This window comes from Xenopus tropicalis, chromosome 7, assembly GCF_000004195.4.
Source record: "Xenopus tropicalis strain Nigerian chromosome 7, UCB_Xtro_10.0, whole genome shotgun sequence".
Lineage (NCBI taxonomy): Eukaryota > Metazoa > Chordata > Amphibia > Anura > Pipidae > Xenopus > Xenopus tropicalis.
Genome location: NC_030683.2, coordinates 83,979,912 through 84,005,169, shown reverse-complemented (window position 1 = coordinate 84,005,169; position 25,258 = coordinate 83,979,912). Strand labels below are relative to the sequence as shown.

The 25,258-nt window shown below is 37.0% G+C and overlaps 1 protein-coding gene across 1 annotated transcript in view; it reads right to left on the bottom strand.

Annotated features, from left to right (window-relative positions):
- LOC100498396 overlaps window positions 1–25,258 on the bottom strand; it is a 57,587-nt gene that overhangs the window by 8,924 nt on the left and 23,405 nt on the right. Inside the window, exons 13-31 of the mRNA XM_031906402.1 lie at window positions 24,466–24,636; window positions 23,156–23,304; window positions 22,895–23,035; window positions 22,553–22,691; window positions 20,642–20,826; window positions 18,570–18,695; window positions 18,048–18,228; window positions 16,535–16,679; window positions 16,224–16,422; window positions 14,453–14,731; window positions 13,858–14,007; window positions 13,046–13,282; window positions 11,622–11,819; window positions 7,913–8,068; window positions 6,152–6,283; window positions 4,696–4,875; window positions 3,450–3,645; window positions 2,377–2,466; window positions 1,464–1,589 (exon numbers count right to left, since the gene is read on the bottom strand). Of these exons, the coding sequence (XP_031762262.1) occupies window positions 1,464–1,589; window positions 2,377–2,466; window positions 3,450–3,645; window positions 4,696–4,875; window positions 6,152–6,283; window positions 7,913–8,068; window positions 11,622–11,819; window positions 13,046–13,282; window positions 13,858–14,007; window positions 14,453–14,731; window positions 16,224–16,422; window positions 16,535–16,679; window positions 18,048–18,228; window positions 18,570–18,695; window positions 20,642–20,826; window positions 22,553–22,691; window positions 22,895–23,035; window positions 23,156–23,304; window positions 24,466–24,636 (3,180 nt within the window). The remainder of the gene's footprint in view (window positions 1–1,463; window positions 1,590–2,376; window positions 2,467–3,449; window positions 3,646–4,695; window positions 4,876–6,151; window positions 6,284–7,912; window positions 8,069–11,621; window positions 11,820–13,045; window positions 13,283–13,857; window positions 14,008–14,452; window positions 14,732–16,223; window positions 16,423–16,534; window positions 16,680–18,047; window positions 18,229–18,569; window positions 18,696–20,641; window positions 20,827–22,552; window positions 22,692–22,894; window positions 23,036–23,155; window positions 23,305–24,465; window positions 24,637–25,258) is intronic.

The window sequence follows — 25,258 nt, the reverse complement described above, 5'->3', positions numbered from 1 at the left end:
TAAAGATATATTATTCACTCAGTTATTAAACTTCAAATGAAACTAATTTTCATCTGTACAATAAACTGGATGTGACCCTCTTATATGTAATGTGGATTTGGCATGTTAACAAGATGTAAGGAATACAATTAAGTACATATTATGCTTTATATCATACTGATATATATAACTATCACTAAAAATGTTAGCTTGTAAACAGACAAATGGTTTTACTTATTAGATTCTATTATCAAACTCAGAATAGTGCATATTAGTCAAAATGCCAATTCTAAATTTGAGTGGCAGAAATGTTTTGTAATGAAAAAGTTTGGCTCAAATTATTTATTAGCCAGAAAGGGCATGGAACATGGAAACAAAAGTAATCTGATATGCAGATAGAACAATAAGCATATAGGGTACTGTGAGGCTTAGCACTGACAAAGTGTAGTGCAAGTTAACAGGAAGGAACTCCTATATAATGTACTTAAATGTACTGCCATGCCCTAGGGCCTTGGTGTTACAAGCACAAGTACACACATGCACATATACACCCATGGGTGTACTGTCGGTAAGCACACATGTGCATACAGTAACAACCATGTTGTGAAGGTATGGGAGATTTAAGGTCTACATAATATACAGACATATTGGGAGTCATATACTGATACCCTGGACAAATGTACAAGAGCACTAAAGGGTGCAAAAGCAAACCCCATGGGCGTGGGATGGGTATCACCTACGTGCACTAGGTTCACACAGGTCTCTGTGATCTGTATTGGAGTAGTTCATGGCCCCTATTGTGTCTGCAGCTTGTACAGTGTACACTCTCCCATTAGTACACACTTTTTTCCCATAAAGATTTTTCAAATGGAGATTTTTACCTGAATGTACATTTATATTTTTGCTTTATTTATCTAAACTTCCGTTAAGGTATTACCTCTAGGTCGTGCAAACGTTCATGCTTGTGCTTTTAAGTGATCCTTAAAATGGGTTCATGGGTTTTCTCATAACCTGTTTGGAAATTGGCATACAGTTCTCCCTATGGTAAGTTCAACTCTGCTGAAAATTTTTAGGGTATGGACCCTTTGAGACTGATCTGCAGGGGCACTTCTGCCATTAGGCCAGTTGAGAAACTCGCCTCAGGTGGCAGCACCCCGCAAGTTAAAAAAGCTGCTCCTGGAAACTAATAGTCGAAATTCCAATCTTTCGGAACCCCCCTTGACCCAGGCCAGGCGTGGGGGATGAGGAGGGGTGGCATCTGAAAGCCCACCTGCAGAATCACCCCTGCTGATCTGTTCATAACATTATATGAATTTACTGAATTATACATTGACATTATGAATTAGTTAACATGAGCTACACAAAGCACAAAGAAGCAAAAACAAATACCTCCATTCTTCTGGTTCATATAGATGTGCCACACAATGAGAAGAGCAATAGAACAAACAACATCAATACAAAGAATACAGACTGGGGAGACAAACCTTTGCCTGCTTCGTTACACCCTTGAATTATTTTAGCTCTCTGAGCATTTGCTCGTAGCTCAGCATCCACTTCCTTGAGTAGAGTAAGGGCAGGAGATGAATCTAGAGCTTTGGGCACATTCTCACCTGTGTGAATAAACATACCTTTACATAATTTATAATATCCATAATTAAGACTGGTAAATGGGTTAGTAAAAGAAAGTAAATACAGCTAGTAACTGCAGTGACTACAGGGCTCATGAACATACACAAGTGCAGTTGCGGTCACCTCAGTAAGTTGTGCGTAAAATCATTTTCATTAAAGGTATTTGCATCAAAATATGTTCCTTGCTCTTCTGTATAGTTTTAGTTTACTCCGCTTAATCCTCGGCTCCTGTCTTCCGTTCCAAATCAAGCACAGAGGAGAGCCCGGGAACTGCTTCCATCTACAAGCCAGGTGGCAGCTCCAGAGTTTACTCAGTGCCCTGTGTCAATCAGCATAGTTCAGATGTACCAAAAAATTAGGGTGCACATATCACTTGCACCCCAAACACTGGAAGCAATGCCAGAAAATAATTTGTCCAGTTGCTCCCCTTTGTGAAATAAAGCGCACATGCAGTTGCATTAACTTTGGCAAATTGGGTGCAATTCCATCAAAGCATCACAATGGAGCTGGAAAAAACTCTGCATTGTGAGAAAAAATTGCACTTTGCTCACTGCACTTGCAGACATACACATGCCCTCTCATCTTTTAAGCATATACATGGGTGGAAATTTAGAGATGTTTGAGAAAAAAAGCTGCCATTATACTTGTTGGCAGATCAAATGTATTTGAACAGGAAAGACCTGTAGATATACGAACTGTATTTCATGTTAATATAAAAAATTATTTAATTAAAAGGCCTTTAATGATTACTGGTTGATGGCCATTTACCTGGGGCTCCAAATGAAGAAAACAGCTGCGGGCCCAAGAGAGTTATTCTACAAGCTGCAATTTGTTCTGCTTGCTGAAATATGCTAATATCTGTGAGGATGAAAAGAGAATCATGCAGTATTATAGTTTTGCTCTTACTTTCGAGTCACATTAGGAATATAGTCCAGAAGATATACAATAACCTAATAATGCAAAACAGGTATAGGATCCCTTATCCGGAAACCCGTTATCCAGAAGACTTTATTTTAATCAAATAATTCAGAATTTTAAAACTGATTTCCCTTTTTCTCTGTAATTGATCCCAACTAAGATATAATTAATTCTCTGTAATTAATCCCAACTAAGATATAATTAATTCTTTTTGGAGGCAAAACAATCCTACTGGGTTTAATTAATGTTTTATTGATTCTTTAGTAGACTTAAAGTATGGAGATCCAAATTACGGAAAGATCCCTTATCCGGAATACCCTTGGTCCAGAGCATTCTGAATAATGGGTCCTATACCTGTATACAGTAACAGGAGTGCCTTCTGCATTTTTTAATGTGCATCTTGCTGTGCAGCATTTATTTGGGCATTCCTTGAACAGAAATTGCCTGGTACAAAGAGAATATTTTGATTAAGACTTATTGATATAACATAAGGAATATTCTGTGTGGGCTAAGGTTACAAAGCTAAGCAGTAGGCAATTAAGCAAGATTAAAGGGGAAGTCCACTTTTTTTGTACTAATTAATGAATTCCAGTGGCTTTACAGTTGTTTGTAAATGTAATTACAATTAAAAGCAGTATTTCATCTGTACTGCTGTTTCTGATTCTTGAAAAAATGCAGCAGAAACCAACTCTCCTCCAGCATAGACTCAGTTCCCACAATGCTTTGCATGCTTCTTAACAGGTCTGTTAAATATTTTTTTCTACTTTGTTTGTAAAACTACAGCTTGGCACTTCACTGCCCAGTTTTCAGAATTCTTGGCCTATAGTATCTACTTTTCAGCAATTTTCATTGTAAATCTCTGCTCCACATATACTAGGAAGACTTCTTTTATAAATCTATTAAATTTATAAAAAAATGCATACTGTCTGCCAGAAGGGCTAAAATATTCTGATGAGGATTCTGTAAGTCACTTGTCTCTGGCAATGAGTTTAAATGGATTGTTTTGTCTTGTCTATTCTTCACCAGCTCTTTTTCTAGTTCCATATTCAGCTTCTCAAGTTCTCTCTGTAGAGTTTTTTCCAAGAATGCGACTGTTTCATCATGATCCTTAATAAGTTTCTAAAATTGGTAAATAAGAAAAAAAATATACTTCCTTCAGCTTTTATAATACAAGTACGACTGCTTGCACCAAGTCGATTAAGCTCTAACAACTAACCAGCAGAAAGCTTTCACTGGCCACCTGTAGTAATGAGTGGAATTTTTTAGTAGTTATAGATTCACAGCAAAACTCTGCATTTTGCCATGAGCGAATATTTTCACAAGAACAGCTAAATTTCACTGTGAAAATCTTTTCCATGAAAAATGTGGTGACAGAATGCCCATAGAACCCAATGTGTATTTTGCGTAACAAAAAACTTCCATAGACTCAAATTTATTAGAATAATGTGTTGCTGTGAATATTTTTGTGATAAAAAATGAGGTGACAAGGTGCCCATAGACTACAATGTATTTTGCACAAAAAAGTTGCAGCAAAACAATGCCCATAGATATTAATGTAATACCACAATGTATTGACGTGAACATTTTGGACAAAATGCCCATAGATTCCAGTGTATTTTGTGCAGAAAAAAAGCTGCCACTGAAAATATGCCATGAAAAGATGTCCATGGATGCCAAAGTATTTTGTGCAAAAAAAAAATACCACAAAAAAAGTAACCACAAAAAGCACCCATTATCTTCAATGCATAAAGTAATTAGAAAGTTTTAGTGCATTTCTGTCAGTAGCAAAGACAATGTCATATAGGACAATCTAGGGCAGAACTGCAAGAACAATCCTGGCCAAAATGTTGCTAAAATGATTTATGAATGGTCTATGAATTTTTGCTGATCAATATGTCATTTAATTAAATAATAATATTTTAACTAAATCCAGTCTGCAAAATATAGCTTCAATTGTATTTTAAAAATATGTAAGGTATATTTAATGATACTGTCCTTCACAGTATTTTGTGTACTTTTGCCAATATATTAGTAGTCTGAGCAGCTGTTTGACAATTTGTGGTACATTGGGAGCCCCCTCCCTGCTGCTATATAGCACTGGCTTTAGCTGTGCATTAATATCTCACTGTATTACATAGTAAATAATTTATCTGTGCATTATTCCATTACCTGCTTCATCAAACCACTAAGTTCCCCACGTTCTAGCTGGTCCTGGAGGGCCAGTCGCTCCTCTGAGATCTGCTTCCTGTGTGCTTGTTCCAATGAAGCCTGCTTCTCTTGCAATCCTTTCAGCAATTCTTTTTCTTGTTTAGCTTTCTCTTCCTTTCCTTCTATCACTTGAGAGCTAGACTGAAATAATATCACACACACACACACACACTCATTTCTTGAAAAACTGAGAACTTGATTACTTACCTTTAACTTCAGAGGTTTTGATTATTTGGGCTCTCAGTACATGCAAACAGAACAGAAGTGTGGCCATCCACATACATGGACAGTTATCAGCTACTGTATGGGAATGTTCAGCCAGTGGGTTATAGTCAAAGGATCTCCCCAGGTCATTTACAACACCATCAGGATGTAATGTTGATCTCTAACCCTATCAGTTTGATACAGTCCACCAACATCTTCCTGAAAACTCTCAGTTACTTCTCCTATCTCAATAAAGCCTCCTATACCCCCACTGATCCCTGTTCCCCCCAACCACTCCATCTTCTGTCACAGCTCCTTTCCTGGTATCTCCTCCCTCACGGATATTCTTGTGTTTCAATCTTTTCACGCAATCTCCATACCTTCCCCCTTGCTACCCTCCTTTCTTGCTGAACTCTTCAGCAACACTGCTCCTTCCCCTACTTCACCATTTCATGGTTTTCCTCTGCTCCCTCCTTTTCCCAAACCCCACCATCACAAATCTCTTTCCCCTAAAATCTCCTTAATATGAGCAAAAGCTGAAAACCGTGCAGTAAAGTAAGGCCATAAAACATTTCAGAAAATCTGAAGGATCACACAGATGTTTAAGGCCTCAGTATAATAATTCTAAATGATCTAATTCTGATACCTTTAAATTAGGGATGCACCAAATCCAGGATTCAGTTCAGTATTCAGGGAAGATTCAGCCTTTATCAGCAGGATTCTGTGTCTGGCTGAACCAAATCTGAATCCTTAAAATTAACTGACTTTTGGTCACATGAACATGGAAGTAAAAACATGTGTAAGCGCAAACTTTTATTTAACCCTTCCGTAGGCTACTTTCCATATGCAAATTAGGATTTGGTTAGGTATGCGGCCGAATCTTTCACAAAGGATTTGGGGTTCGACCAAACCCAAAAATAATGGATTTGGTGCAACCCTACTTTAAATCAGATCTAAATAGTTCATAACTAAAAATTAGGTTGACCAACAAGCCCCATTAGTCATTGGCCTCTCAAAACTATTCCCTAATCATTTAATCCACACATTAGTGATCAGCACAGAGCAATGCAGTGTCAGTATTTGAGGGCAAAACATATTTGCCAATAGTTCCATTACTGATTTTTCTAATGTAAAAAACATTAATGCAAGTATCCACAATCTTATTATTTTTCATTTGCAAACTTTTTGTATATAAACATCTGATAGTGATTACCTTTTTATTTGCTTTTAGGTTTTCGGATAACACACTCAGTTCTTCTACAAGTTTCTTCAACTTCTGCTCTCTCAAGATGTGAAGTTCATTGGCCAAGTAGTGTGCTTCTTCAACACAAGGTAGAATAGGGACCTACCAATAAAGCCGATGTTTCTAAAAATATGTCACTTCAAAAAACCTATTTCTTATAAACTAAAATATACTTCTAAATCAACATATGCTTGGTTCTGATATATTATGGAATTTCCCTTCTCTCTTGAGGATAAAGTGTTTCAAATCACTATGTGCTGGGGCTTTTGGTGCTCTGCCTGAGAAATAAGAGGCTAGATTGGGCCTCACGTTTTTGCTTTAAACTGGGATAGCAGGACCCCGTGAATGACAAAAAGTTATTTATAATCAGTGCCCCAGCTTAGGAGAGTTAGTGGGGTTAGTATTCCCCATGGCATCATTATCCTTATAAATAGGATAAAGTTTAAGAACCAGCTGATTTATTCACTCCAAGAGCTCTTGTTGAACACCCTTGTGCCACTAATTCTGTGAAGGCCCAACCTGAGATCAAGCATGTCTGCATGCTCTGCATAGGGTTGCTGGGAGTTGCCCTTCAACCTGCAGTGGTGGGGGCTGGCTAAAGGGAAACCACATTACCCTCTGGCTGGGACATAAAGAGCACAACACAAAGAGCACTACATTCCATTTACCAAATAGGCTTACACCAGTATAGTAGTACTTCTCAACTTGTAAGGCCAGATTTGTGAGTCACATTTACAGATTTGGGGGTGGCTCAAGTAGACCCCTTCCTTCAAGTGGTCCACTAACTACCATTAACCTCCAATGGCTGATTTAGAGATGCGCACACTTCAGTGTATTCCAATAGGTTAACAACAATATATTACTGAATGTGTGTTTAGAGACAGAAGTAGTTGGGTTAAATTAGTTGTAAGTGCAAATACAAACTGCAATCATGTTTTTGCTTCTACTCTTAAAAAGAAATAGGTTTAATGGGAAGATGGCGAGAGAGAGTCTTTATATGTAAAAAGATGATCTATGTTATACTATGGTAAAAAGATTGTGTTGCATGGGAGGAAGTGCCAGTATACAAAAGGATATTACCAAGGATGGATTGAGTGACTGTGGAATCCCAACATTTCCATTTATATGAAATACTATCAAGGCTGAAGCTTACCCAATAGGTTTTAAAGCACAGCCAGGGTAGTGCAATGATCTGACCAACCAACCAACAAACCAAACCTTCTTGGAGCTCTTCAGTGCTATTCAGAGTTTATCGGATCAGTATATGTAGAGTCAGGCAAGGGGATCCATCAGGAAAGCATTGTGGTTAGGGAGATACCAGTTATATCTTTAATCAAAAAGCTTTTCTTTGGAATATTGTAAATTCTGAGTTATTAATGAATGAAAATAGTGTTTAGGAAAGGGGCTAAAAAATCTACTTCATATCTCTCTATGCTGAAATTAATTGAGCCTGAGTCCAAATTTAACATGAGTAAATGCTTTCTTAGATGTTTAAACCTTTATACAGAATTGTATACATTAAACCTTTATAACAGAATTGTTACCATTTGTATATGGATATATTAACAATGTATACAACAGTAATGCTTGCAAAGACCTTGTTTGTTTGAATAGAAGGGGCATTGGAGCTAATTATAATAGGGAAATAAGGTGTTAAAAAAGTTTCAGGCCACCACTCTTCCACAAAAGTTCAACTCATGCTAAGCTCTCTTCTATCTAATGTGCAGAGACCTTATCAGAGCAGTATTCTTTCAGTGCAGTTGCTATTTCTTCAAGATGACATTCTCTTAGCTGTATTCTTTTCAATAGATGGCATAGCTCCATGAACAGCAAACTTGTTTCCCCTTTGTCTTGCAATAAACTTAAAATATAACCTTCACAATTCCCCTAAGGAAAAAAGAGGGAACAAATGTTATTACAATTTGAATGAAGAAAAATACAAAAACACATATACAGCAGGGAGAGATTTAGAAGATGCAGAGATACTGTATAAAAACAGGGGGTGCATCAGTACTGACCATGGCAACTTACTATTGCTCCACAGATGGAGTAATGTTGTTGCATTCATATGTTTAATAGGTTATACTATGATGTGCTATGGTTTACTACATGCACAGTGTGATTTCAAAACAAAGTTTACATCTTTAGCCATAAGCAGCTAGCTCAGACTGGGGGCCTAACATTTGTCCAGACCTAGGTTAATATCTGTGTTAAATTGCTGCCTACAGGGCCGCTGAATATTTCAGGAACATTCATGTGACTGCAGGTTTGTTACAGTCGTAGGGCCCCTGCCAAGTGTTGTTCAATTTTACACTTTTCTTGTAGCATTTACAAGCCACAAAATTGTTCCCCCTCTGAATAGCATTATACTGCACCAAAACTATATTATAAGTTACTACAAATACATGGAGCATATTGATGCACTTTACTGAGCCAATACCTGTAGATATTGGAGTTTTAGAATTATGCTATAAACACTTATATAGTAGTTATTATCAAAGAACAAAGATTTAGAACAGGACACAGGCACCGAACAACTCCAATTATAGGATGATTTTAGACATTCTATTTGCTTGGGTCTTAGACAGAACAAGGAATACATCTGTTGTCTCCTGTCACAATTTTTCTTAGTGCAAGGTTAAGAAAGTAACAAATAGTCTCAGAATTCAAAACTACACAAGTAGTAAAAACTAAGGGGCCCATTTACTTACTCACGAACTGGCCGAATGCGTCCGATTGCGTTTTTTTCGTAATGATCGGTATTTGGCGATTTTTTCGGAAAATTATCGCAACTTTTTTGTTGCCATCCGAATGTTGCGTAAAATCTGGCGATTTTTTCGTAGCGTTAAAACTTGCGCTAAAAGTCGTGCCTTTTTCGTAGCCATTCCGAAAGTTGCGCAAAATGTTGCGATTTTTTCGTAGCGGATTCATTCAAGCTTCAGTATGGTGACTTTTCTTGGGCCAGGTTGGAGCTGCAGGGTGCCATTGAGTCCTATGGGAGGCTTCCAAAATCATGCAAAGTCTGAAAGTTTCGCCCGCCGCTTATGAGCGCTCAATACGAAAAAGTCGCGACAAGATACGAGCGAATCGTAATGGCTACGAAAAACTCGCGTTTTTTCGCGAAAATCGTATTGGTAACGAAAAAGTCGCGACAATTTCCGAAAAGTCGTAAAGGCGCCGAAAAAATTGCAAAAAATACGAAAAAGACGCAAAATGTTCGTTTTCCAATCGGAATTTTTCCAATTCGGATTCAAATTCGTGTCTTAGTAAATCAGCCCCCAAGTAAGCTTTATCAGAAAGGTCTATGTAAATACAGCCATAAGCACTCACAGAAACGCTGCACTGACTTCTTTGTCAAACATTTCTCGTGTCTGTAATTCATGTGCCAGAGACACGCAGCTCTCTGCTCTCTACTCTCTCCTGCTCCCTCAAGAATGCTAAGAACTTACTCCAACCCTTAGGAATGTGTGATCTGAGCCAATCAGCAGGAAGCTGACTCATAGCCTAACTAACTGAGCATGTACACTTGGGGGTATATATATCATGCTGTGTAAAAAGTGGAGTGAAGCATTAATGGTGATGTTGCCAAGGGCAACCAATCAGCAATTAGATTTCAACAGTTAGAAAACCAAAGCAAAGCATCTGATTGGCTGCTATGAGTAACATCACCAGTAATGTTTCACTCCACTTTTTGCACAGCATGATAAATATACCCCTTGGTCTCGGTCTCTGTGCAGGAGTGAGGCATTATGTGAACTTTCTTTACACAGCTCAGTGTTTTTTCTTCTTGTTTGGCTTCTGGTCATCTGAACAGGTGAAATATGGGGAGACTTAAGAGCACTATTAAGAGAACTGAAGGTATGCCTGCAGCTTGAGATTAACTCTTTATTAGCCTTTCCTTCTTTAAACCTTTCCTAAAAATGGACAGAAAGACTCAGTTATGCTAAAACAGGCATGATAATTGGATGCCATGGGATCAGCCCCATGTAGGAAGAAATGGTTAAAAGGCAACATTTTTGTACTTGAATTTGTTCCCCTCACGTCCTCACAAGCTTTCAGGATGTATGAACTATTATTTAATAGTTAAATACCACCACATAGAAGTTTATTTTTTTCAAGTGAATGAGAGAATCTGAAAACTAGCACCCTGATGTGAAATAACCCTAGCACAATGATGCAGCAAAGAATGTTTTAACACATCTAATTTATCTGTATGTGTTCCCAGTGTTGGACTGGCCCACCAGGATACTAGGAATACAGGATACAGGGGTCACCAAAGACCATCGGCAAACACATATTTCCGATGGTCTTAGGAATCATTTTATGGTTGGGGATCACCACAACATGAGGGACTGTATGAAAGAGTCACGGCATTAGGAAGGTTGAGAACCACTGAACTAGTGTTTCTGGTCCTTGAAACACCCTTATAACTTGCAATAACTTATTAACACCAAGGCAAGTTAAAAAGATAATACAGGTATTAGACCTGTTATACAGAATGCTCAGGACCTGGGTTTTTTTTCCCTGTACTTTAGATCTCCATAACATAAGTCTAAATAATTGTAATTATTTGCTTATAATGGAGCCTATAGAAGATGGCCTTTCCGTAATTCGGTACTTTCTGGATAATGGATTTCTGGATAATGGATCCCATACCTGTATTGCCATTATCTTAATTTCCCATGCAGAGAGCACTTTCTCACTATGCTCAGCACCTTGCACTGGATACTAGTGAAAAGTGATTTTTTTTGCCAGGCATGGATTTGTGGCAAAATTCCACATTTTGCTATGGGTGATTTTTTTCCTAAACCTGCATCAAAAATTTGCAGTGGAAAAAATTTTGGCAATAAAAAGTTGCACGCGTGTAAAATAAAGTTGAGCGGTAGGAGTGAGAAAAATACCCTTTGACTTTGGAGAAACAAATGTGCATGCGTGAGAAACAAAATGTTGTGCAGTAGCTGTGAAAAAACACCTATTAACTTTAAGGCATTTTGCTAATTTTTCAAAAAAAACAGGACAGCTTCAATCATCATAAATGAATTCAAAATGTAATGCCAGGTGTATAGCACAGCATCAGCGCGCACATCCCAGCCCTATGGCAGACAATACGGAAACATTTTGCAAAAATTCTGCAGTAATTGATTTAGGAAGGAAAGCGGGGTACAGTGTTCAAAAAGAATGCAGATTGCAGCCCTATCTTTCACTTTGTACCCTGCCTTCCTCCTTATAAACCAGCCCTTATATTTGCTTTGGAATAACCTTTTCCCCTATATTTGTTATTATCTAAAACTTTACCAATGTATTTTCCACTCCTATTTAAATGCTAGCTAACAGGTTGTCATACCAAACTGTCTGTATTGTGTATATATTGGTAGCATACAATTCATTCAATTTCCTTAAATCTAATATACTACTATAATGCTCTATTAATAGTTCCAACCATAATGTCTTCATAGAATTTCCAATTTACTCCTGTGTTTTCCTCTACTTCCTTTGGGGTTGGAAATGCATCTTGCAGAAGTATGACTATCTGACGAAGGTGCCTGTGAGAGAGGACCGAACATACAATGTGCTCCACATTTCTTCTGGTTTGTGAACTTGTCAATTCACTGAACAGAAATGTACTTTTCTCCTGGAGCTATGAGAAACAAAAACACAAGGGAAATAACAGTTATAACGGTATGTAGTTATGGGAGCCATTAGTAACATAAGACTTATTCAGGGCCAAGTCACTTATGTAGTGTCCATTAGAAAATTGTGGTGAAGGTGGAGTGATAGTATCAATGTTGTCAGGGATGCTGATCTAAGCATCAAAAATATTGGTTTTACAGCCCTTCTCTGAAAAATCATTGTACATCTGCAAGTCAGTTTGTGAAGCCTATTTTAGAGAGATAGGTGGCTCACAACATACCCTGTGATGAATGGCAGCTGATCAGTTTGAATAACAAAAGCTAAAATATGCTCCCTGTTTTTAAACTTGATATGCAGGTTTGGTAGCAGACATCGCAGCACCATCAAAATTAAAAAGTTTAAAAAGCATTTATTGGAAATTCATAGCTAAGATGTCTGACAACAAGCAATGTTTCAAGTCCTGACATGGCCCTTTTTCAAGCGGTGCAGGTCACCAAATGTATGTTCCACATATGACCCAAACCTGCCTGGCTTCCACACCAACCCAAGCCTGCACAATGTTTCCATTTTTTGCAACTTACATTTTTATAAAGGTTTTTAAGAAACAAAACATTACATAAAATGTGATGGATATCATATTTTTTTCTATAGTTTATACAGGAGCAGAGGCCATGTTGTAGCTCCCACCCTTTCCAGCAACAGTCAGGTGATCCCGGTGGGGAAAATTCTTAAGGAATCAGGTAAAAGTAAGTAAGGGATGACTTTGATGCAGTTGGCCAGCTTAAAGTATATTGCAATATATGGAAAAACAATCCCTGTTATGTTTAAAGTGATGACATTGTTAGTAGCTTAATGCACAAAATGCCTTAATGTCCTTAGAGTACTGGTGATGAGTGATTGCAGAGGATCTCTGGTTTTTGTCTTTATAAAGGCTTCCTAGTGCCCATGTGAGCTGAACTCTGCACCTTGCTCTGGGTTTTTAATTTGGCATAAGGTGAAGAGCGTACCATACACCTATTAATGATGCAAGCGCCTTTGTATTTATGCCCTTAGGTGCTGGAGCACAAATTGCATCCCTTGTGTCTGTACCAGTGAAAAATGAACCTTACAGTTGTTTTTTTTTGGGTTACCAAGAACAATAAGACTAATATGTATTGCATGAACAAATGATCTGGAAGCAATGCCAAGAAGCAAATACAGTATTAGCTTGTCTCTAAACATTTCAGACAATACCAATTTCTCTGTTAGTGAATTGTGTTCTTCTTTCAATTGGGACTGCATTTCACTAAGCGATATCTGTCTGTTTTGGATCTGTTCTTCTTTGTAGGACTTTGTTAAAAATGTTACGAGTTTTTCACTATAATTTTCTTCTAAGCTGTTTGCTGCTTTCTCAGCTGCTGCTTTTCCTGACCAAGGCATATATCCTAAACTGGAAAAGCTCTTCTGGACATCCTCAATACAGTTAGCAACCTGTACAACACACACAAATACATTGAGTTATTGTTACTAAAACAAATTGCAGAAAACTATTCTCAGAGTTGTGTAAAGTTTGCAGTGATATTAACATATAGGCATATAAACAAAACATATAAATAGATCAATTTCCCATCTCTCTAGGCTAATTTTTTCCATGAGATTGAATACACCTGCCCCTTGAAATACAAGAAAATCTTATGCATTGCAAAGGCTATGCTTATAAAGGATAATGTAGCCCCTGCTATGACCAATATTAAGACAATGAAAACTACTATCTATATAAATAAAATTAAGGGGTGCAGAGGCAAGGGCACCTGTCAGCTTTAGCAGGGTGAAGGTGCCCATATATATGGTGTAGGGCTGTGTCTAGGATAGTGCAGGATATAAATCTGTTGCTGCTACTGCCATGAGGTTAGTAACATATAGCAGTCTACAGGACATTACCCACACTCAGTTGTGCAACTACAACCTGAAGTGAGTTCTGAACTGCAGCATTCACTTCGCTAAAAAAGCTGCCCTGGAATAAAATAGCATGTAAACAAAATATGGTTCCAGTGTGCCCCATTTACCTGCAGTTTATTGTATTCATCCAATATCTCATAGGTATGAATCTGTGTCAATAACTCTTGCTTTACAAATTTTGCAGCGATAGTTCTATAGTGATGATAGTGAGGGTCCTTATCATCTGGGAATAATTTAGAAGCTGAAGATGACATTTCCTGACAAAACATAAACTGTAATTTTTATTTTACATATGATACATATATATCAATATTTCTTTAGAAAAGTAACCTTTTGAAAAGCAACAGTTTGTGGTAATGCAATGGCATAAAAAAATAATTAGTAACATTTTCAATAGAAGTTTTGATATGCTGATTGCAAAGTGAAGGGTTTACATACCTCAGCCCACCCATCACCAACAATAATATAAGGATTGAAATCCTTATATTAGGAAGAAATGTAAATGTGTGAGGTAAGGTTGGCAATCCAGTTATAATGGAACCATAATTCCACATACTGAAAACTGATGGCCATGGTATGCTCAGATTTTATCTAAAACATATGACATTTGTCTTAACAGCGCCTATATTATCAGTGTGTCTGATTGCTATATCCCTCAAATGTTTTGTGCAAAAGTTTATATACTGTACATCATCAAAATACCTGCGTCTTTTGAACGTCCTTATAGTATGGGTATTCATATACTACTTGCATGTCTGTGGCAAGCTGGGCAAGGGCAGTTTTCATATCTCTCATGAAATAATTTCCAGGTATTACAGTATCCGGGTTCAGTCCCACAGTTTTGACTTCTTCCTGGTGCCTTTGATGCAACATGTTTAGAGCATTTCTGTGCACACCAGCCAGATCCTCAACAAGCCTCTCCCACTCAAAGAACAAATCTGTGCTCCTTTCCAATGCCTGCATCTCTGCTTTAATCGTCTCCTAATGCAAAGTGACACGTTAGTCAGTTCTGAGCCCTAAATAAAGACCTGCAGTACAAAATATGGTCAGTGGAATAATCAATTAGTCATTAAGAAAAACATTTTACTAGATGGCAGTCCTATTCTGGTACTGCACTTATTGGCGAGTATTGATTAATACATTTTCATTAAGTATAAAACACATAATAACTTAGGTTATCAATATTTTAAATCTATTAGCAGTACTAGTTATATCAAAGTTTGGCAACTTTGTTGGCAGAATCCAGGAAATGGCACATTTAGTATTTCTTTATGTAATTATGAGACCTACGACATGTAAAAGGAATGCAATCATCTACAAAAATAAACTTTTTCAATAAAGTAAGAGATGATGTTAATGTGCTATATTTAGTTCTACTAAGTCTACTGGTATAGTGATACTGCCACAGGGAAATGGACCAACCCATTGAGGTCTAGAAGGCTGCTGTTTACATGGTTTCTTATGTATATGTTATAATACATTTCTAGTTTATTAAAGAGTATTAATTTGGACCCATTTACTTGCATGTGCCAGCATAAATGTAAGTTTAGACGGAGGACAAAAAATAATGCCTCACACTGTCACAAAGTACAAATAATTTGGAATTTTCATAATCACGTCCTAGAAATTATGGAAACTAATATGCAAAGAGAGCAGGATTACAAAAAATATTTTTATTCTAATATGATATATGTAAATAGAGAGCGATATTGAAGTTATAGGTGCCCTTTAAAGGTCCCAGGGCCATCTTGGAGTTTACCCAGTAAGAACACAAATGCAAATGCTAAACCCAAAGTAAATCTTTCTGCTGTAGTTGTAGCAGTGCATTTGAAGGTTGGTGGTTTCTGTTTATTTCAAATACTGCAGCATTTATTTTTCTATTTGTGCCTGTAAAGCTGGCCATACACGTGCAGATTTTTAAAACATCTTTTTGTTATTGTACAACCAACCTTACCTTGAAACAATCATTTAAAAGTACGATATGTCCCTTAACAAAAACGACCATTTCAAAAGATATTGTCTAGTTGAAGCGAAGGAAAAACTGCCTACTTGGTCCTGCAAACAGCTGGACAATGGACAAATTCCATTGTTAGCGTTGAAAATGTTTAAACCTGTCCCCCTGGTTTTCTGACCGATGTTGGATGAAAGATTGCTAGATGTATGATCATTCAGTACCAACTAACCTTTAGATAGTTGATGGCTTTGTCGAATCGCAATTAAATTGGTTGTTAAGGAAAGAAATTTTTTTATGTGCATGGCCAGCTTTAGTTACTCATACAGTTAGATTGTAAGCACCATGGTGAAGGGAACACTTAATCTTCAATGTGACTGTATTTTGCATTAATTGCATTCTTGCATTACTGTACTGATACATTTGTTCTATTGATGTAGAAGCACAATATAAATTAAAATCTTAAATACATAAATGTAAGTATGGTTTAATTTTTCTGAAAATACTAAACCACAGACTCACCTTTTCAGGTCTAAGGTCTCTAGTAATAGGGTGACTTTTCTTGCCTGCAGTTTGAGCCACTTTGGGAAATCCCTCTATTATTGCTGCAGTAATATTTTCTTTGTAAGTTTCATAAAAGTTCCAGATCCTGTTTATTTCTTCTGCCACCAGCAACTGTTCCAAATGGACAAGCTCCCCTGCATGTTTCTCAATAAGAAACCTTTAACAGGAAAAAAAGCAGCATGCTGACCAAGCTTACAACTTACATTAAGGCATAATCACAAAGTCTTGTATCACAGAAAAACGTTTGCTAGACTTTATATTTTAATCACCTAAAAAAATAATCTTGATGCCTATAAAAAATTTCAGAATGGTTGAGCCAAGGAGCGCTTGGTTGAAGTTTAGATATCCCACTTGATGCCTCACTGAAATTGCAGTTTGCTGCTGATGCTTTTAAAGTACTTCTTGAAGAGTAACCTGGAAATAAATACACAGAAGTCAGTATATCGACAGAAACTTACATTTACTATTGCTTTACCTTTAATATTCTTATACTGTAACAACTCGGGTCCACTATGGTGACAATAAAACAGTCACACTTTATTAGTAGTCAGTGAGTTAATTTAATATATAGTAATATCAAAGCTTTGTTACTTCTTGACTTCTTCTGATTATAGTTTATACATACACCTCCATACTTAAAGTATTAACTAAATAAATCCAATAGGATTGTTTTTTCTTCAATAAATATTCATTATCTCTTACTTAGAATCAATTACAAGGTATTGTTTTATTAGTCTATGGTACTTGCATTCCGTGCCTTCTCTGTGTTTCTTTCTATTCTTCATCCATCTATTTTGCCCTTACTGTCCTTATTTCTCCTCTTTGTTATTATTTTCTGATGGTGGGGATTGAGGCTAGGGGTTCAGCAGTGAGGGAGAGTGTTTCTTCCTAGATTTTAGAACTCTGAAACCTGGACAGACAATATATATCTGGACTACACCAGATAAAACTGGATCTATTTTTTATGTACCATTTTGCACCACTTTTCATGCCATAGCTGACTAAAATAATTCTAGGCATTTGTCTGCTATAAAAGTTCACATTTTTATAAATACATCAATACGCTGTTAGCTAAGAATAATTTCCATGGTTCACTAACTACAAAAATACAATACACATTTTAAACCAAGTCTGACACTTTGTAACACTTTGTGACTTTTTACACATTTTTCAAAATTCAACATTATCAAGAAAGCATGATATTTGTATTCAAAAACTCCTGTAGTATTTCTGTTATGGCTTTTGAGGCAGTTGATTAATATGCATTATAAAAGTCTCCACTAAACACATTAGACCAGGGGTCGGAAACCTTTTTGGCTGAGAGAGCCATAAACACCACATATTTTAAAATGTAATTCCGTGAGAGCCATACAATATGTTTGGCCGCGGATGCTGCGGGGCAAGGTAGGGTGGGTGCCAAGGATGCCGGATGCGAATGCGATGCAGAAGAGGGCGTGGCCTGCGGTCGGCGGATAGAAGACGTGTTCTAAGGCTTAGAACACGTCTTCTATCCGCCGACCGCAGGCCACGCCCCGTTATTTTTTTTTATTAAAGATTTGGCAGTGAGCCAGATGCAGCCATCAAAAGAGCCACATCTGGCTCCCGAGCCATAGGTTCCCTACCCCTGCATTAGACTGAGAGGTGAGGTTGTTTACAGTTACATTACATACTGCATTGCCAGTCAGTTCAGGGGAGTCTATAGACAGTTCACTGTATAGACTGTTTACAATATACAGTTTCATACTCTTGTAAATGTTATTGGGCTTTGTGCTGTTACCTCACCTGAGACTGGAAATTTCACATCAGATAATAACACAGAATTTTTCTTGTCTTCCATGATATGAATCATGTGCTTCAGCAAAGGAATCATTGTTTGGTGAATATCTTTGAAACCTTTTCCTCTTGCATTCCAATATGTTGTTTGTGGATTGATAAAATAGGGTGCTGAACCTAATAAAAAAGACTAAAATAAAGATGCATGCTTTAGTAATTGCAACTCAGAGTTTGGTAGATATGCATAAAAATGGAAAAGGCTAATGATGCCTGGATGGAGGAGTCTGCATTGGGTAGATTCCAGGAGGAAGAATAGTCAACATCATATTAATACATTTGGTCAGGTACCCCCAACCTTTTTTACCCGTGAGCCAAATAAGGGCTGTGATTGGCTTTTTGGTAGCTCATATGTGGACTGGCAGGCTACAGGAGGCTCTATGTGGCAGTACAACTGTTTTTTTACCACAGTGGCAGGAAACACCTCATAAACATTTATTGTTTTCTATAAGTGAGACTGATTCTATATGTCACCTTGGCCAAAAGTCCCTGTAGTCTGTCATGTTCTCTTAAATACTCCAGCCTACAATAGGCAAAGTCCACACCAGCAAGTCTTTTCATAATGTGATCTTGAAATTCATCAACTAAGTGCAGCAAAACCTGGAAGGAAAGCAAGGATTTCTTCCATTAATGTTCGATAGATGAAATCTTATCATGCAGTCATGCTTTATGAATGCATCACTCAAGCTGCCGGACAACTGCTCTAATGCTTTAATTGTTTAAAAACAAAGGCCTTACACATTGTATAGGAAAACCAGAAAGTATATTCAAATTATAAAATTTTTATTTGTGTATACTGATGTACAGTTAAACAATTTCCTTGAGGCAAAATCTGCAGTTACAATCCTCTGGTTTTTTTTCCCCTAAATTGTACCGTGCTTTATTGGAGAGCTGCTGAACCACAAAAATTTAAAAATGGAAAGCAATTGCAAATAATGTCATTTTCTACAATCCACTACGGGGCAGATTTATCAAAGTATAATTTTCGTACCTTTAAAAAGCACAATACAAAAAAAACGTATTAAATACAATTTTTTTGTATTGTGCTTTTTAAAGTACTAAAAAATCGTATATGCTAATAAGAAAAATTTGTGCTTTGCTCTGCAAAGTACGAATTTTTCATATCTGACGATCATAAACGGCAGGAAAGGATTTCTGACTTTGATCCTTCCGTGCAGGATTTTGGAGACATCCCATAGGATTCAATGGCACTCTGCAGCTCCAACCTGGCCCAAGGAAAGTCACGATACCGAAGCTTGAATGAATCCGAAACTTTTGTACTCAGTGAGACAAATAAATTTTGTCGCACAAATTGTCATGCTTTTTGACGCAAAGTACGAAAAAGTCACACAAATGTACGAAAATATCAAAGAAAATACGCAAAAGTTGTAAACCTTAGAAAAATACGATTTTTTTGTATTCAGACCTGTCGTACTTTGATGAATGCGAACCTAAAAGTTAATTCAGAAGGTGAACAATCCCTTTAATTGTTTAACAAGAAATTGGTACCACTCCCAAAGTCTTATTCCATTCTGTGCCTTGTGTACAGTCACATGCTTAGCCTTTTCTGATTTACCCAGGCCTCTGCATTACCTTCCCTAAATTGCACTGTGCTTTATTGTTCTTGTGCCTTATCCTCTCTTGTCCTTTCTCTTTGTCTTGTATTATGTCAAACACAACAATGTTAAAGGAACAGTAACACTAAAAAATAAAAATGTTTTAAAATAATTAAAATATAATGTACTGTTGCCCTGCACTGGTAAAAGTTGTGTGTTTGCTTCAGAAAGACTACTATAGTTAATAGAAATAGCTGCTGTGTAGCCATGGGGGCAGCCATTTAAATTGAAAGAAGGAGAAAAGGCTCAGATTACATAAGAAGATACCAGATACTGTGTAGAATACAATGGGAATCTATGCTACTTATCTGTTATCTGCTTAGTAACCTGTGCCTTTTCTCCTTTTTTCAATTTAAATGGCTGCCCCCGTGGCTACACAGCAGGGTATTTATATAACTGCAGTAGTGTTTATGAAGAAAACACACAACTTTTACCAGTGCAGAGCAATAGTATATAATATATTAATTCTTTTTATACACTTTCATTTTTTGGTGTTACTGTTCCTTTAAATGATAATAAATATCTAAGTGCACTCAGCAATTCGGAATTTGAAGGAATATAATTGTAAACCTCAGTGGGATAAAAATATGTAAAGCAGACTTTAGGGGCCCAGGAAAAGAGGTTATCTTTAAATGTGGGCCTAACAATTTTAAAGCTTGGTAATTGCTAATTAAAACAGCACTGGGGGTTTATTACATTGAACTGCACTAAGTTGGAAGGATATTTAGCTATTTTTCAGCTGGGTACCAGTTACTACATGAAGGTCCTATGAAGTCTGCCTTGTGCTATGGGGCTTCCATTCAGTGCCAAAATTGTTAAGTTTTTGGGCAAATAAATGAGCCCCATAGATCATTTTGCTGCTGCAGACCCAAAAAGTCAGAGCTTTGTGATGTTTTAGCTTATTTTTCCTCAACCATATACAGACGTCACCATTCTGTGTTTGGTGTTCATTGTTTCCTCAGCGTTCCTCCTGCCTTTCTGCCATTCATTAATTTGTCTGTGTAGCCTCTCAGTCTCCTGTTCCATCTTGTCAGCAAATTGTATTAGTCTTTCAATAGTTTTTCTCACAACCAGGGTCACCATCATCTGCTGCTCCTTCTCTTCTGTGCTATCATCTGGGTATAAAATATACATGGGGAAACTCTTCAATCAGTAAAAAATGCTAAACATTAATGTTAGTATAATGTACACTATAGTATTCTAAGAAAACATCCAACAAGAATTAATTTTAAGTTTTTTTTCCTGGTATATTTTATTTACAATGAAGTTGTAACGACATATTTTCTATATTATTTAGACTACTGTCTGGTTGCTAGGGGGGGGGGTCAAATACCAAACCAACCACATAAAATGTGATTGAAGAGTTACTGTTTTATCATTTTCAGAGAGTACAAATGAAAGTCAAAAGTGGGGGCAAATTGCCATGTTTTTCCTTATATTGCAGCATTGCAAATGACAGTATATACTTTTGCATTGATATCAGTGTGGATCATTGTTGGTAAAACATTGAATTGCTTAGGCCAAGACAGGAGAAGACAACTTCAAAAATCCAAAAAGTAGGAGAAAAAAGCTTCAGCAGATTTACTGCAAACCATTTATTGTGGGTAGTGGTAACACGACATGTTTCGGGTCAATACCCTTTATCAAGTGTACAAAGACCATAACCATGTGTTCTAATTTAAAGCCAAATTGACCTATGACCCACCAGACACACAGCATTTCAGGAAAATCCTTAAAGTGATAGTACAATAATTGGACATAAGTGAGGGGTCATTGTATAATATACCTTATAAAAAAAGTGCTACAGTAAAGCAAAGTAATGTTTCATTATACATTAACATTAAAGTGATAGTGCAGCAATTAAGCATATTATAGCTCAAAATAGCATAGCATTAGATAATGCCACAATGTGCATAGGTTTGTTAAACCAATAATATATAAAATGATCAAAACAAATGCAGTGAATAAAGCATACAATCCAAATAATAAGTCCATAAGTGTTGATCTAATGTCCTTAGAAATCCATTAAAAACAGTTCCATAAAAAAGAAGGGAGGTCCAGTTGAACCGAATCCACAAAAAACACTCTTGGGGGCCACTGCACGTTTACACGTGTCTAACCACACCAGTGATAGGAAACTGCCCATACAGGGCCTATCCAGGGTAATGTAATCCTTTATATAATGAAATTGCCTAAACATGTTTAAAGGAGAAGACAACTTACGGTGCTTGCACTGCTACTGGTAATTCACAATGACATAACTGGGAAGGTATTCTATGATGATTTGTCTCCCCTACTGAAGGAGATTAAAGGGGGCATTTACTATTGCTATTGTATTTTTTCAATTTGAAAGAATAAATACATCTAAAGCCTATTGACGTCACGTAGAAGCCAATGGCAGATGGTTGCTTTTACAACTGGATCTTTCTTTTTTTTTGTGGTTTTAAAGCTTTTCAGTTTTTTTAATGCTGGCTTTTGTGCAATAATATGAAAAAAATGCAGTTTTTGTGTGACAAATTGGAAAAGTCACAGCTTTCACATTTTTACAATACTTTTTATTGCTCATGCTTTTTTAAATCAGATTTTTTGATAAATGACTGACCTTTGTGGAAATGAGTTTAGTCGTGGTTTAAAGATAACTATGAAGTCACAAAAATCTGAATGTTAATAAATTCCCCCTAAGTGTGGGTGACAAAACTCCAGAAGACTAACTAGCTAATAAGAGAGCTTTTATAGTTAAACTACAGTCTATATATTCATGAAGGAGCCAGGACATTTTTCTATATCAAAGTACTTTGCATAAACTATATTGTTCTGCAGAAAAGAAATATTTCTTCATACCCAGAAAAGGTATATGACTAGCATTAAGCGTTAATGTATTAAGGTTCCTAGCAGCTCTTCTTTGGGTTTCAAACAGAGAGGTTTCTTCTAGTGAGTGACAGGCTGCTTCAAGTGATAACATCCTCTCCTTCACTTTAACCTAAAAAGCAATGAAACATTTTTATCATTGTTATTCCAGAAGAAATTAATTTGAAAAAAAAGTTAGATTGCTACTTTGTTTTTCTTTTCATTGCAACACAGCTTTAAGCTATGATATGATATAGTGTTGCTTTATCAAACACTGAGCAATAGTATGACATAGGTACTGAGTTGTTATGCGCAGTGGCCTTGGTACCACCTTACCTTATGTATCTTCAGTTCTTTTGCAGCATCAATTGTGTACATTGTTATATGATTCAATTCCTTCATCAGATCATCTTCCTTATCCTTCTGGCTATGCCAAAATTCCTCCCTCAAGGACAGCTCCTTCTCAGTCACCTCCAGCTATATTATACAGAATATTCTTAACATTAGTTTATAAAGCCTGGTGTTAATTTACATATATAGAATAACCAGATGCAAATGATCACACAACTTCAGGTGGGTCACAAAATCAAAATGTACCATGTAAGAATCCCTTTCTTGTACACATGCTGTACGTACAACAGGCACCACACTTCTTGTCATAGGGTTTATTCTTGCATTAACCACAGGACCTCTGTTCCCTGTAAGTGGATCTATGGTGTTTGCTCCCATTTTGATGGCGATAAGACCTTTTAGAAAGCAGAGATCAGAGATGTTACAATAATGACAACTGATTAGAATTTATCTCCTGGGTCTTGTATACTGTAAATATATTAGAACTCTGGCACACGGGAGATTAGTCGCCCGCGACAAATCTCCTGTGTCTCGGGCGACTAATCTCCCTGAAATGCCATCGAGGCAATTTGCGTGTTTTCACTGAAATTGTGCCGCCGCGTATGCCATCCCACCAGCGATTTACATTTTCGCCAGTGGGATGGCTATCCGGGGAGATTAGTCGCCCGCGAACAGAGAGTTTTGTCACGGGCGACTAATCTTCCCGTTGTGCCAGAGCCCTTACATATATACAGATCTTCATTGTTTATTTGTCATCAACATTGCACATAAATCACAATGCATAGAATATGTGCATTTTATATGCTGTAAATATAAGTGCAAGATAAACACACCCACCATAAAAGCAGTAAATATTTTTTTTTTCATTAGTTTTGTTTTTGCAAGCTGGACTTGGATTTCTTACTATTGAGTGCTATTCTAATATCTACTGGGAGCTGCAATCTTGCTACTTTCCCCCTTCCTGCTGATCGGCTGCTGCGGGGGGGGTACTAATATTACTCAACTTGCCCCTCAGCAGTAAAGTGTGACTGAAGTTTATCAAAGTCACATGGCGGCTGTAGCACCCTGGGGAATAAAGAATATGGCTAGACCCATGTGAAATTTCAAAATTAAATTTGAAATATGGATGGAAAGATGGCCATATCTGTAAAGGAAAGGCTTGTTTGGTGACTTTACCATATGAGCGGATCTTTACATGTATGGCCAGCTTAACTTGGAGGCAACTGTTAAATATTTATCTCCAGTGTTAGTAAACATGCCCCTCTGGCACTAAATTCAAGTTGTTTTTCTAAAATGAGGCTATGAGGTGTTATATTAGGGAGTTCTTTGGTACAGCCTTGAGGTTTGGTAGACTGATTGGTCTTTTAGAACTGAGCAGACTGCCCATGTTTACATGTTTGTGTATGTAATGTGCATATTTTATATATACCCTGCACATTGTTTCTTTATGGTGTCAGTTACAAATGATTTTTACTGTAACCAATAAGCAAATGCACCTAAAGATACTAATGAACAAGACAGCAAGAGACAGAATTAGAGAAAGGAGAGGACTGTACCATTTCCATCAGAGTCTACCATTGTTCCTGCAAGAGGAATAAGGTGGCCTTTGTTAAAATCATACTCCACTCCCAGAATCGGCACCATCAAATCCGAGGGTCCGGGGTCAGGAATCTCCATTCCAAGAACTGCTGGTATCCACAGCTCTGTTTTAGGATACATTACCATTCCTAAAAAAAAATATATATATATATATATATATTCAAACACTGATTTGGCAAATTACATAATCACTATAAGATGCATGTTTTCCTCTAATCTATCCTTTACCACCCATTTCTATACTTACAATTATACAAAGGTGAAATATAATCATTTTGCTGATGTCTAAGGACAAAATATAAGGTTCAGCAGTATATGGAAAATGTAATGATTTTCAGTTCTACTTTATAGTGACTGTGCAGGAATACAATACAGAATACAATACAGTATTACCTGCTAAGCCTGCTTTACATGGGTGACAAATCACACAGTTTAATTGAAACCAATGAAATCGAAGGCAGTGTCCCAAGAAGTCACTTTTGGCTATAATTTCTGTGGGCTTTGATTTATCGAGGATAATTATACAATAGGGTGATGACTCCTGTCATCATGTTATATAACTTAGATTTTTGCTATTATAAGGGCTCATGCATGTGAATTCTAAGTGTGCATTGCAAAAGGTGCAAAGTCACAGTAGTGGACTGAAAAAAACAGCATAGTGCAACTTTGGGTTAACAGGGAAAGTTGGACTAAAAGGATTTATATACACAGAGCTTTTGGCACAGATAGCATATGAAATATACAGTTTAC